Below are 12117 nucleotides of genomic sequence, written 5' to 3'. Positions count from 1 at the left end.
ATCTCCACTGTAAATAATGTCATCATCTGCCCCTGTTTAGAACCTGCAGTAGTCTCGCCTTGAGTTGAGCGTCACATCCAAGCTCATTGCACTTCAGTCACACTGGGCATCTTTCCGTTCTGCAGACGAGCCGAGCTCTCAACACCTAGTCCCGGGTTGTTCCCTCTTGTCCCAAGAGTGGAACCACCTACCTTCCAGTTCCTAGTCCTCCTGCCTCTCAGTGTAAATGTGAGCTTCCTCGCAGACAGACCTGTTCAGTATGTAAATTAGCTTCTGTTTTCCTCTTTGTAAGAACATGCTTCTTGGTTCCTTTGTTAGGCTTAAGAATTTGTAGTTTATCTGCCTTTTCCACCAGGGCTCACATGGATTGAATTCTCATGGTGTGCCAGGTATTTTGTAAGCCTTTATGTGTGTTCTCATTGAGCCGCACAATTGACCTGTGTGGTCTAGGTTATTACAGCTGTTTTGCAAATAAAGACATGAGTCTTGGGTTATGTGTGCTCAAGGTCACTTACATGAAGGAGTAGAGTTCAGACAGTCTGGCTCTGAGGTCTCTCCCGCTGATGACCTGATGATCCTGCTTTCTACCCTGTGGTTGGGGGTGACTGGTGGGGAACCTCTATGCATAGTACTGTGAATATACTTGATGCCTGACCCAGATCCTGGCTCACATTAGGTACTCACTCATTGCACATGGTGTTGTTGAAGAAATGGAGAGAATTGTTCATCAGGCGTGGTAGGAGCAGTACAGGAGTAGCTTAGAGACGAATGACTCAGTCAGTTTTCTTTAGAGACGAAGTGGGTGCCCCTCACCAAGAATGAAATTATGGGACATAAATGATGTGGTAGAAAAGATTAAGCTGCACGCGGAATTGTGGGAAGATCCCGGAAGATACAGTAACGTATGTATAAGAATTGCGTAAAGAGCCTGGCATAAAACTTGCCATTGGTGCCCTCTTTCATGGTAGGTTCCACATCCAGATGTGCAAGAAAGAACTAGTCACCAGCACCTTCAGTCTCTTAACAGTTTTATCCTCCTAAGTCTCTTTATAATAAATAATCCAATTGAAAAATGAAATAGTGTATTAGGTCTTCCACTTCAGGGCCCCCACCTAGCACAGGAGCACTTAAGTTTATCGAGGGTGGGGATATTGCCTTAGACTGTATGTTAAGAGGTTAGACAAGTATGTGATTACCCAGGAGCTTATTTTAGAATCTCAACCAAATCAGTTTAAAGGTAACGTTGTAGAAACACTCAAACATAACTGTGAACACTGAGTATTGTCTTCATGATTATTTCCTCTCAAGAGAAAGAAGAATGACTGGGAGAGCCAGAGCGAGAGCGAGAGGAAGGGCTCGTGGTCAGGAGGCGCTGCAGCACGTGGGCGCCGCAGCAGTGAGTGCTTTCCCCTTGCCTGACAGCGGAGAGCCCGCTGTGTCTTAAAGCGCAGCCTCGTTAAGCCTTCGTCAGCTTGCACCGTCAAAAAGAAGTTTAAGGACCGTGTCCTGTGAAGGGACAGGGGCTGAACAAGGAAGCTGACGTTCTGTGTCCCGTGGATATTGGAAGCTGGTGCTTGCCTTCAGTTGGCGACCCTTCTTGAAGAAATTTCTTTCTGAGGATACAATATTTGATTAGTAATTTAGATCCGTTTTGCTTAAATGCCCTAGACTTGTTTGAGTAGTTATTGCCTCTGATATCTGTGAGCTTTTGACATAAAAACATGCTGTTCTTTATTTGCGTGTAACTGCAGACTCAGCAGCCTGCTTACGTTCAGCCTAGGCCTCAGCAGCGACCGGCCGAGGGGGAATTGGTTGGCCGTGGACAACAGAGAGGAACAGTAGGAGCGACAGCCCAGCCACAAGGTGAAGGGAGCGTGAAGAGGCTTCTTGTGTGTGTGTGTGTGTGTGTGTGCGCGCGCGCTTGCAGCGTTAGGTGTGGATGGTGACCAAAGCTCTGCGTAAAGAAAAGGGACTCCCAGCAGTCCCTGACAGTGTGGCAGCATCTCCCTCAATCTGCAGCCTGCCGCTGAGTGCAGGGCCACAGGATTTCTTTTCTCCTTGGAAATGAACCCCGGCCTACCAGAGCCCCACACTTGCTATTACAAAGCAAATTCTAAACTGATTATAAATTTGCTTATTATGCATGAGAACATTCTCTCGGCATCATCTTTAGTGACTTCATCAAAGCTGTACCAACTTTTACATTTGTAACTTTGACTTAGAAAACATACTTTCACTTGTGTTGTTTTGGTTCATCCTGTTTCTCAGATGCAAAAACTGAGGTCAAAGTTGTGACAGCCAGTAGAGTCAGAACACCGGTTCTGATTTCAAAACTCGTGCTTTTTCGCTGCATTGTTGCAAAAACTAATTAACTGGATGCTTGGTGTAAGATTCTTCTCCAGTTATTAAGTTTGGTTTTGGTATAGGAAAAGCAGACCCGTGTATACATAGGGAGAATTAACATAGTCACATTGGCTTTTAAACCCTGGGATGGGCATGGGAAATGGGCAATAAAATAGTGTTGACGCAAAGGGAAAACTAGAAAACAAACCTGGTTCCTTGCTTTATGCCTTGCACTACATTTCCATGTACTCCGAATATTTAGTCATAACCAATGAAATCCATAAAATTAGAAGAAAACATGAGTGAATCTAAAATGAACTTGAAGTGGTGTGAATCAAGCTATGACAAATAACGTCAGTGTCAGCAGACAACCTGGAAACTTAAATGATGGAGGAGCTCATTTCTCTGATACACAGAGCAGTCTTATGAATCTGTGATATTAACAAGCTGCTGGCAAAGTGGACAAAGGAAAGGGCACAGCATTGAAAAATACAAAGGCCAATAAAGTGGTAAGCCTTATCATTAAGTTTAAATTAAACTGATTTTTTTAAACAGAATAAACATCTGTTTATTCTCCATTTTACTTTTTGCCAATGTTGGCAATTGTAAAACTGGAATTTGTGCTCCCTGTGGGATTGTACTAACTTTTGGATGGCATTTTGTAGTGTGTAGCAGCAGTACACTTTTATTAGCAGTTACATTCATGGTAGTGTACCCAGACACTGGAAACCCCTACCCAATAAGAGGTAAAACCCACTGTACTTTAACAATAGAGTACCATTTAGCCATTTTCAAGAATGTAAAAACTTGACTGAAATGAAAGCAACTTGTAAAACAGCTTTGTATTTTTAGTAAATACGTGTAATGTGTATGTATATATTTTCTGTATAGAAAATTTTGAGGAAAAATACATCAATGGTTAATAGTGCTTCATTTGAAGAATCTATTAGAAGACAAGGGGCCTTTTATTTGTTGCTTTATGTATCTAATTACATCTGTTGCTTTTGTGGTACTACAGGATGTTTCAAACTTCAAAGTGCCTGATGACAATTCTTTTACGGGAATTAATCTCCTTAAATTTATAGGATTTTATCCAGTCACTTTGTCTAGATGCCTCAGTTCTTTCTTTTTTAAATTACCCATTTAATCCAAAAAGTGAGCAGGGGGGTACAATCTGTTCTATTAGAATAAATATATCACAGTAAATTACAAATGTTTCTAATAATAGAAACTTGCATGAGTTTTAAATATACAAGCCAAGTGAGAATTCTGTATCCAGCATTATAGCAGGCTAGATATCCTCCAACTAAATACCTTTAATGTGCTAAATTTTAAAATATCTTTTTAAAATTCATCTGATCTGGCTAGAGAGTTGGAAAATCTTCAGAGGCCAGAAATGACAAGAATAAATCCCGAGTGGGAATCAAGTGCTGAAACCAGTGACTCCAAAAATCACCTCCAGGTCACTTGCTTTTATTATTTTTCCCCAGTTTTATTGAGGAAATAATTGACATATATCACTGTCTAAGTTTAAGGCATACAGCATGATGGTTTGATTTACATGTATTGTGAAATGATTACCACATTAGGTTCACCTAACACCCATCTTCTGATAAAGATACCATCAAAAGAAAAGAGGAAAAAAATTTTCTCCTTGTATGAGAACTCTTCGGATTCACTCCCATAATAAGTTTCCTGTATATCATTATAGCAGTGTTAGCTATAGTCATCATGTTGTGTATTATATCTCTAGTACTTATTTATCTTATGACTGCAAGTTTGTACTTTCAGACGCTTTCCTCCAATTCTCCCTTCCCTACCCTCTGCCTCTGGTAACAAGTCTGATCTCTGTTTCTGTGAGTTTGGTTTTGGGGTTGGTTTTTTCTATTTGTTTTTAGATTCCACATGTAAGCGAGATCATACAGTAATTTGTCTTTCTCTGTCTGACTGATTTCACTTAGGATAATGCCCTCAGGGCCCATCCATGTTATCATAAGTGGTCGGGTTTCCTGTTTTTATTATTTCCTGAATAATAATCCATTATATATATGCACCACAAACTCTTTTATCCATTCATCCATCAATGGACAGCTGAAGTTGTTTCCATGTCCTGGCTATTGTCAGTAATGCCGCTGCCAACATGGGGGTGCAGATATCTTTTTGAGTGAGTATTTTCATTTCCTTTGGATATATTTCCAGAAGTGGGATTGCTGGATCATATGGTGGTCCTATTCTTAATTTTTTAAGGAGCCTCCATACTGTTTTCCGTAGTGGCTGAACCAATTTAAAATTCCGCCAGCAGTGCACGGGGATTCTCTTTTCTCCTCATCCATGCCAGCATATGGTATCGTTGTTCTTTTGATGATGGCCATTCTAAACAGGTGTGAGGTGATAGCTCATTGTGGATTTAATTTGTATTTCCCTAATGACTAGTGATGTTGAGCATCTTTTCATGTACCTGTTACTCTTTCATATGTCTTCTTTGGAGAAATGTCTGTTCAGGTCTTTTGCCTGTTTTTTAAATTGGCTTATTTGGTTTTTTGCTATTGAGTTATATGAGTTCTTCATATATTTTGGATATTAACCTCTTATCATATGTAAAGTTTGCAAATATTTTTCCCATTCTGTAGGTTGTATTTTCAACTTGTTGGTGGTTACTTTTGCTGTCCAGAAGTTTTTAATAGTCCCACCTGTTTATTTTCTATTTTGTTGCTTGTGCTTTAGGTGTCATATCTTAAAAAAAAAAAAAAAAAATCATTACCAAGATCCCGTGTCAAGGAGCTTTTTGTTTTGTTTGTTTTGTTCTAGGAGTTTAATGGTTTCAGGTCTTACATTTAAGTCTTTAATCTATTTCAAGTTAATTTTTCTAAGTGGTGTAAGATAGGGGTCCAGTTTCACTCTTTTACATATGAATATCCAATTATCCCAGCACCATTTATTGAAGAGACTGTCTTTTTTTTTTTTTTAACATCTTTATTGGAGTATAATTGCTTTACAGTGTTGTGTTAGTTTCTGCTGTACAACAAAGTGAATCAGCTATGCATATACATATATCCCCATATCTCCTCCCTCTTGAGTCTGTCTCCCTCACACCAGTCAGAATGGCCATCATCAAAAAATCTACAAACAGTAAATGCTGGAGAGGGTGTGGAGAAAAGGGAACCCTCTTGCAGTGTTGGTGAGAATGTAAATTGATACAGCCACTATGGAGAACAGTAGGGAGGTTCCTTAAAAAACTAAAACTAGAACTACCATATGACCCAGCAATCCCACTACTGGGCATATACCCAGAGAAAACCATAATTCAAAGAGACTGTCTTTTTTTCCATTGAATATTATTGGTTCCTTTGTCAGATATGAGTTGACCATGTATTCCTGGGTTTATTTCCGGGCTCTTGATTCTGTTCCATTGGTCTGTGTGTCTGTTTTTGTGCTGGTATCATACTGTTTTGATTACTGCACCTTTATAGTATAGCTTGAAATCAGGAAGTGTGATGCCTTTTGCTTTGTTCTTGACAGTTCTTTTGAAACTTAGAATATTTGACATGCGCAGCTGTGTTCAACAGAGCAAAATTTCATTGAATTAAAACTCTGGGCAAAAAGATGCGCTGAAGCTGTTTCTTAAAAAACATATCCTTATTATTGCAGCATTAAAATGCAAATAAAATTTCTGGAAATGCTTAAATCTAAACATTCTTTGTATCGATCTTCACTAATACTTTTTTAACAGTTCTTATGAATTTAAATTTACTTCTGTGAAACTCAGTTCCCTACCTATGAAAAGGTATATGTTGTACCTTTATAGATGAGGGCCACTGTGAGCATCAAATGATACTCAGGATCACAAATGCAAGGCCTGGTTTTACCACCTTTCACGGGTCTTGTACGTGTTATATCTGAGAAGTGCTTCTCACAGTAAATGTTCAAGGATCTACTGTGTTTTAGAAATTAAAATGACGACCTTAACAGATTTATCGTTGATGAGCCCTTGTTTGAGACCTCGATTTTTCACTCTGTGAAGGGGGATAGGGTTCCATTGCAGGACTCTTAAATAGAACAGCAGCATGATCGATCGGATTCGTGTTTTTAATAAAGCACTCTGGCAGCTGCGTGGAAGGGGAATTAGCAAGGTTTCCAGTTGTATCCATTTTGAAATGTGTCATCTTTCTAGACTGACAGTTAATCAAGTTTTGGCTAAAGGATTAATAATAGCGGTGCTATATGTAGAGAGGGGAGCAAACTTCATCGTCGTTTATATTCAGAAACTTGCAATCAGGTTTTCACATCCAGAACTGATATTTTTTTAAGAGAAACTCAAAAATTTTTCAGGGAAAAATTCCGATCAAACCTTTATGACCTGTTGTTGCTATCAGGTTAGATTCAGTATACCTGACCTTTGTTAATGTGATTAAACCATGGATACCTTAGGCTGAAAGACTTTGGGATAAAAAGTTCACCAAGGGAGACAAATATAAACAGTTACATATTAAAAGACTTTTAAAATAGAGCCCCTGAAAATCATGAGGCAGGCACAAGAACCAACATATTTAGCAGTACCTTTAAAGCACCTTATAAAAGAAGTTCTCATTTAAAACTTACTCCATCCTGTAAAATTTATTATAATCAATTTTTCAGGTGAAGAAATTGAAGCTCACATTAAAATAACTGATATGTTTTGTTTAAGCTGTGTTACTTCTCCTCCAGAAGCTGGCCGTTCTGGGCTAGTTCTGGCATTTGTGGTCAGAAGAGAACTGGGCTCTCATCCTTTCGTTCTCTCCTCCCAAGTCCATGACCTCTGTCATTAAGACTTAACGTTTTGTTCAGAATGTCTGCTTGAGCTCCCTCCTGCCATCACATCCAGATTCCAGGCAAGATTGGCAGCTAGGGGCATGGACAACAGAAAAGCCAGCTATTGACTCCCCTGTGGTGCTTTCCCAGACATTTCATCCAGTAATTTCTGCATAAGTCTCTTAGGCCCTCCTTACCTGCAAGGAAAGTGGAAATTCTAGTCTTCTAGCTGTATTACTCCCAAAATAAACTTTTAAAAGAAGAATGAAAGATTGGTTATTGGGTAGTCAGTAGTCTCTGCTACACAAGATAACATGCCTATTAACTGAAAGCTAGATCTTAACACTTGACTACAAAGCCCATGTTCATTCTTTGGCCCACGTCATACTATTGATATGAGATACTTCATAATATATTTCATGCAAATTAAAGGACTTAATGATTTAGCATATTTTAGCCACAGCTTTTGCAAGTAAGCATGAACTGATAGCTAACCTATCCCAGTAGATGTGTATCATGGCCACGGGATACACACAGGCCCATCCCATCTGTTCTGCTGGCTCGTAAGGGAAATTAGTGAGGAAATTACATTTTAGACTTAACGTTTTCTAATTCAGGTTGCACATTTAAATCATATGAACTACCAATTCCTACAGCTATAATTACATCATAAAAATTGTGAAAAATACTGATATTAAGGCCCACAGGTGGTTATCAGACCTAGAGACAGAAAAATAATTACCCAGTCAATAAACATGTGCTCCTAAGTTCTTGAATCACTCCAGTTGTCTTGATCTTGTAAAGGTATATATGTCTTGTGAGGGAGCTGAGTTTGCCTAGGGCAGTGACAAGAAGGGCTTCACAGAAGAGGTTATGGCTGAGAAGTTGTTCTCTCCTTTGCCTGGCAGTTACCTGAAACATTCTGATGGGATTGTTACACACTACCTTTAGCACCTCAGGAGCCTTTGGGTTTCATGTAGTAGAGTACTTTGGGAATCGTCATTCTTTATTTCATGCTGCGTATTACTTAGATGTCATTTTTTTCTTGTTTTTCCTTTTTTTTTTTTTTTTTAAGAACTCCAGATATCTGCTGGATTTCAGGAATTATCATTAGCAGACAGAGGAGGTCGTCGTAGAGACTTTCATGATCTCGGTGTGAATACAAGACAGAACCTAGATCATGTGAAAGAATCAAAAACAGGTAGGTTAATTCTTAAGAGTACAGTTTTCAAGTACACAGGACAGTGAATTGAAGCACTTTAATTTCGGTATTTATTTGTACGGTGCATTACTAGGGTGAAGGAGCACATTTGGTCAAGGATTTTGCATGGATGGCTTTTCCATTTTCCTCTCTCCCTTTTGGTTTTGACATAGGTTATAGATGTCATTAGCTGCACTGAAATGTTGTTTTATTACATAGACCACTTTTTTCATTTAAAGCTTTTTGCTGTAAAGAGATTTCATTGGTTTGGTTATAAATTACTCAGCCTAGGGAGGATTTATTTCTAAATGGATGCTTGTAGTAATTTACCTAAGTAGAATAGTCTCCAGAGTCAGATGTCTGAGAACTTTTGTGTTGTCTGCTGCTTTTAACCCCTTGTTTACAGGACTGTGTCTGCCTTGTCACGGCAGTGAAGATTTCAAGGAAGAGTAAACTTGATATTTCATTAATTGAATGTGACTTACTTTTACAGGTTCCTCAGGTATTATAGTAAGGCTAAGCACTAACCATTTTCGATTGACGTCCCGTCCCCAGTGGGCCTTATATCAGTATCACGTTGACTATAGCCCATCAATGGAAGCCAGAAGACTCCGCTCAGCTCTTCTGTTTCAACATGAAGATTTAATCGGAAGGTGTCACGCTTTTGATGGAACAATATTATTTTTACCTAAAAGACTACACCACAAGGTTATTTCAGTTGTCGGGTTGGGGAGAGGGAGATGGGGAGTTCTACGTCAAAGCTAAACTGCCACAGTCTGGGGTAGCTTTAGAGAAACCCCAGTGGTCTCCTGTCTGTTAGGACTTGTAATACACCCATGGATGCATTTGGCATTATTATACCATTCTCAGATCCACCTGAGTGACTTAATGATTACGATCAAATAATAATAAGGCGCTTAATCACTCTTTTCTCATACCCATTCTGTTACTCTTTTCTCATAGTCATTCTTTTTTTTTTAATTTAAAACTTTTCCATACTTTTCATTGTTGCCTTATTCAACAGGCTTATGTGATTGGCCCTATTTTAACAAAATTAAAAGTTTGGTTTTCCACCACTCTGGCTTCAGGTTACTGAAGTTTTTAGTCAGACCCGAAATGGAGAGCATGTGAAGATAACAATCACCTTGACAAATGAACTCCCACCTACATCACCAACTTGTCTGCAGTTTTATAATATTATTTTCAGGAGGTATGTTGGTATTTTTTAACATTTTATTAAGAAATTTTAAACATAATCAGAAGTTGAAAGACATGTACAATAAGTACCTGTATACTTAGTGCCTAGATTTTACAATGGTTGGTTAGGATCATTGGGTTACCCTGAGTTTTAATCGTTTTTAGGTGTGGTGTACTGGTATAAATCTCATTTATTTGCTTTAAGCAAGCGTCATGTCTTTCACTTCCCCATTTGTGTTGAGATTAGATCTTTCAAATCCCATTTGAGCTTATGTTAAGAGCACACATCCTCTCAGCACTTTAACTTTATATTCCTTCTCTCCCACAGGGGGTGCCAATTCAGAAAGCAGGACAGGGTTTAGGTCTGTTCCGATTTACTTCTTCCGTCGTAGGACACGTACAGTGCGTGCTCCATGATTGGCTTTCAGTGTGGGTGCTGTGTTTTCCAAACCCAAAGTTGTTGGACACAAGTTCTGTGAAGGCCCCCCGCCCCTGCCATCCCCCTGCTGAGTGGGAAGCAATCTGGATGAGCCTGAGCTTGGCATGAGCATAGTGAGACGTAATTCTTGGATTTGTAATTTACCTAAGTTGCTCATGAGATAACCTGTCACTGACTCATTTCGGTGGATACTTGTCTGAATTAATGTAATGGAAGATTTATTTTTCTGTAAATGATGGGTTGGCAAACTTTTTTTTGCAAAGGACCAGATAGTAAACATGTTAGGTTTTGCAGGCCATGTGGTCTGTGTCTCAACTATTAAACTCTGCTGTTGAAGCACAGGAACAGTCATAGGACATATATGATCATGGCTGTGTTCCAATAAAGCTTTACTGATGGACACTGAAATTTGAGTTTCACATAATTCATGCATCATTAATCTTTTGATTTTTTTCCAGACCTTTAAAAAAATGTAAAAAGAAAAAATAGCTCCTAGGCCATACGGCAGGTAGGCTGGATGTGGCCCCCCTATGAGCCATAGTTTGCCAACTCCTGCTCTAAACAACATGCCATTGTGATTGTAGTATTAGAGATACTGAGCAATATTCATTTCTCTATTCTGACCTTTCAAATTCTAGGCTTTTAAAGATCATGAATTTGCAGCAGATTGGACGGAATTATTATAACCCAAGTGACCCAATTGATATTCCAAATCATAGGTTTGTATGAAGTGGAAAGTCTCTGTTCCTTAGGTTTAGTCACAGACTTTGATAGCGATGCTCTGTTTTGAAATGATCAGATTTACTGTGGCTGCTAGTGGTACCCATCACATTAAGTGAGCATTTAACCTGGCTTAAACAATAAAGGAGACATCCCAGAATATTTGGATTTTAAAAAATCATGTGATATTTATTTGTCATGGGGGAAAAGCATAAAGAGTTGTCCAACACAAAGTTTGTATTTGCTCTTAGGTAACAAAATTCATCAGCTAGTGACGATTGCTTCAAAAGTTACTGCAGTGTATCAGGATTGCAGCTCAAGTGGTTTAGGTTTATTATAATAAACGTAGATGCTTTCAATTAGATTTTTCAAGTCTTAGATCAATATAAATAATAAAATTTAATAAAGTTAGTGTACTAAATTTAAAATGGAACTTATAAAGTTATTATATTATTATAAACATTCATTGTTGAAGATCTTAAAAAGATCAGTCTTTATCTGGAACCCTGTAAAACCTGAAGCTAAGTAAATGTACTCAAAGACTTGTACTGTTGACCCAGTTAGTAAATGTAAAAACCATAACTTGATACATACAAAACATGTTTGGATGTTCATAGAGGTTACTTCATGGCATTCATTGTCTTTGACAGGTTGGTGATTTGGCCTGGCTTCACTACTTCTATTCTTCAGTATGAAAATAACATCATGCTTTGCACTGATGTCAGTCATAAAGTCCTTCGAAATGAAACTGTTTTAGATTTCATGTTCAACTTGTTTCATCAAACTGAAGAACATAAATTTCAAGAACAAGTTTCTAAAGAGCTGATAGGTTTAATTGTTCTCACCAAGTAAGGCTTTTAATAACGCAAAATAATTTTACAAGTCTGAAGATATTGCGGCCTTCTAGTCCTGTAATGTTAGATGGAGAGAAAGTAGGGTTTAAAGTTGAGAGGTGGGAATAACACAAAAACAGGGGAGGGATATTTATAACCTTTCTCAAGAACAAAAGTTTTGGGGGATTATACTCATCTTAAAAGGAGAAATAGCCAATGATGTCTATTCTTTTTAGTTTTAATTTTATTTTCTAATAGTTTAGTTAACTTCCCCATCCATCTAGTGTATAGCATGGTCTTTAAGAAATTGTTTTCCCTTTATCTTTCCATAATATTGTCTGTTACCAAATGATTTGAAATTTTATTTTTTAGAGCGTACATAGTGTCTAGCCTCTCTTTTTGATAACATTTCTACATATTTTAATCAAATACCAATAAAATCTCCACTCCACAGGTATAACAATAAAACATACAGAGTAGATGATATTGACTGGGACCAGAATCCAAAGAGTACCTTTAAGAAAGCAGATGGCTCTGAAGTCAGCTTCTTAGAGTACTACAGGAAGGTAAGATGCTAATGTGGATTTTTATCTTTG

The 12117-nt window shown here is 38.2% G+C and overlaps 1 protein-coding gene across 1 annotated transcript in view; it reads left to right on the top strand.

Moving 5' to 3' along the window:
- Nucleotides 1-1318: 1318 nt before the first annotated feature.
- Nucleotides 1319-12117, top strand: part of PIWIL1 (piwi like RNA-mediated gene silencing 1) — a 34061-nt gene continuing 23262 nt past the window's right edge. The window contains exons 1-8 of the mRNA XM_059894777.1: nucleotides 1319-1396; nucleotides 1752-1863; nucleotides 8207-8332; nucleotides 8826-9040; nucleotides 9421-9542; nucleotides 10607-10687; nucleotides 11339-11536; nucleotides 11976-12087. Of these exons, the coding sequence (XP_059750760.1) occupies nucleotides 1319-1396; nucleotides 1752-1863; nucleotides 8207-8332; nucleotides 8826-9040; nucleotides 9421-9542; nucleotides 10607-10687; nucleotides 11339-11536; nucleotides 11976-12087 (1044 nt within the window). The remainder of the gene's footprint in view (nucleotides 1397-1751; nucleotides 1864-8206; nucleotides 8333-8825; nucleotides 9041-9420; nucleotides 9543-10606; nucleotides 10688-11338; nucleotides 11537-11975; nucleotides 12088-12117) is intronic.

This window comes from Balaenoptera ricei, chromosome 14 (assembly GCF_028023285.1).
Source record: "Balaenoptera ricei isolate mBalRic1 chromosome 14, mBalRic1.hap2, whole genome shotgun sequence".
NCBI classification, from domain to species: domain Eukaryota; kingdom Metazoa; phylum Chordata; class Mammalia; order Artiodactyla; family Balaenopteridae; genus Balaenoptera; species Balaenoptera ricei.
This window is presented reverse-complemented; position numbering and strand designations above follow the sequence as displayed.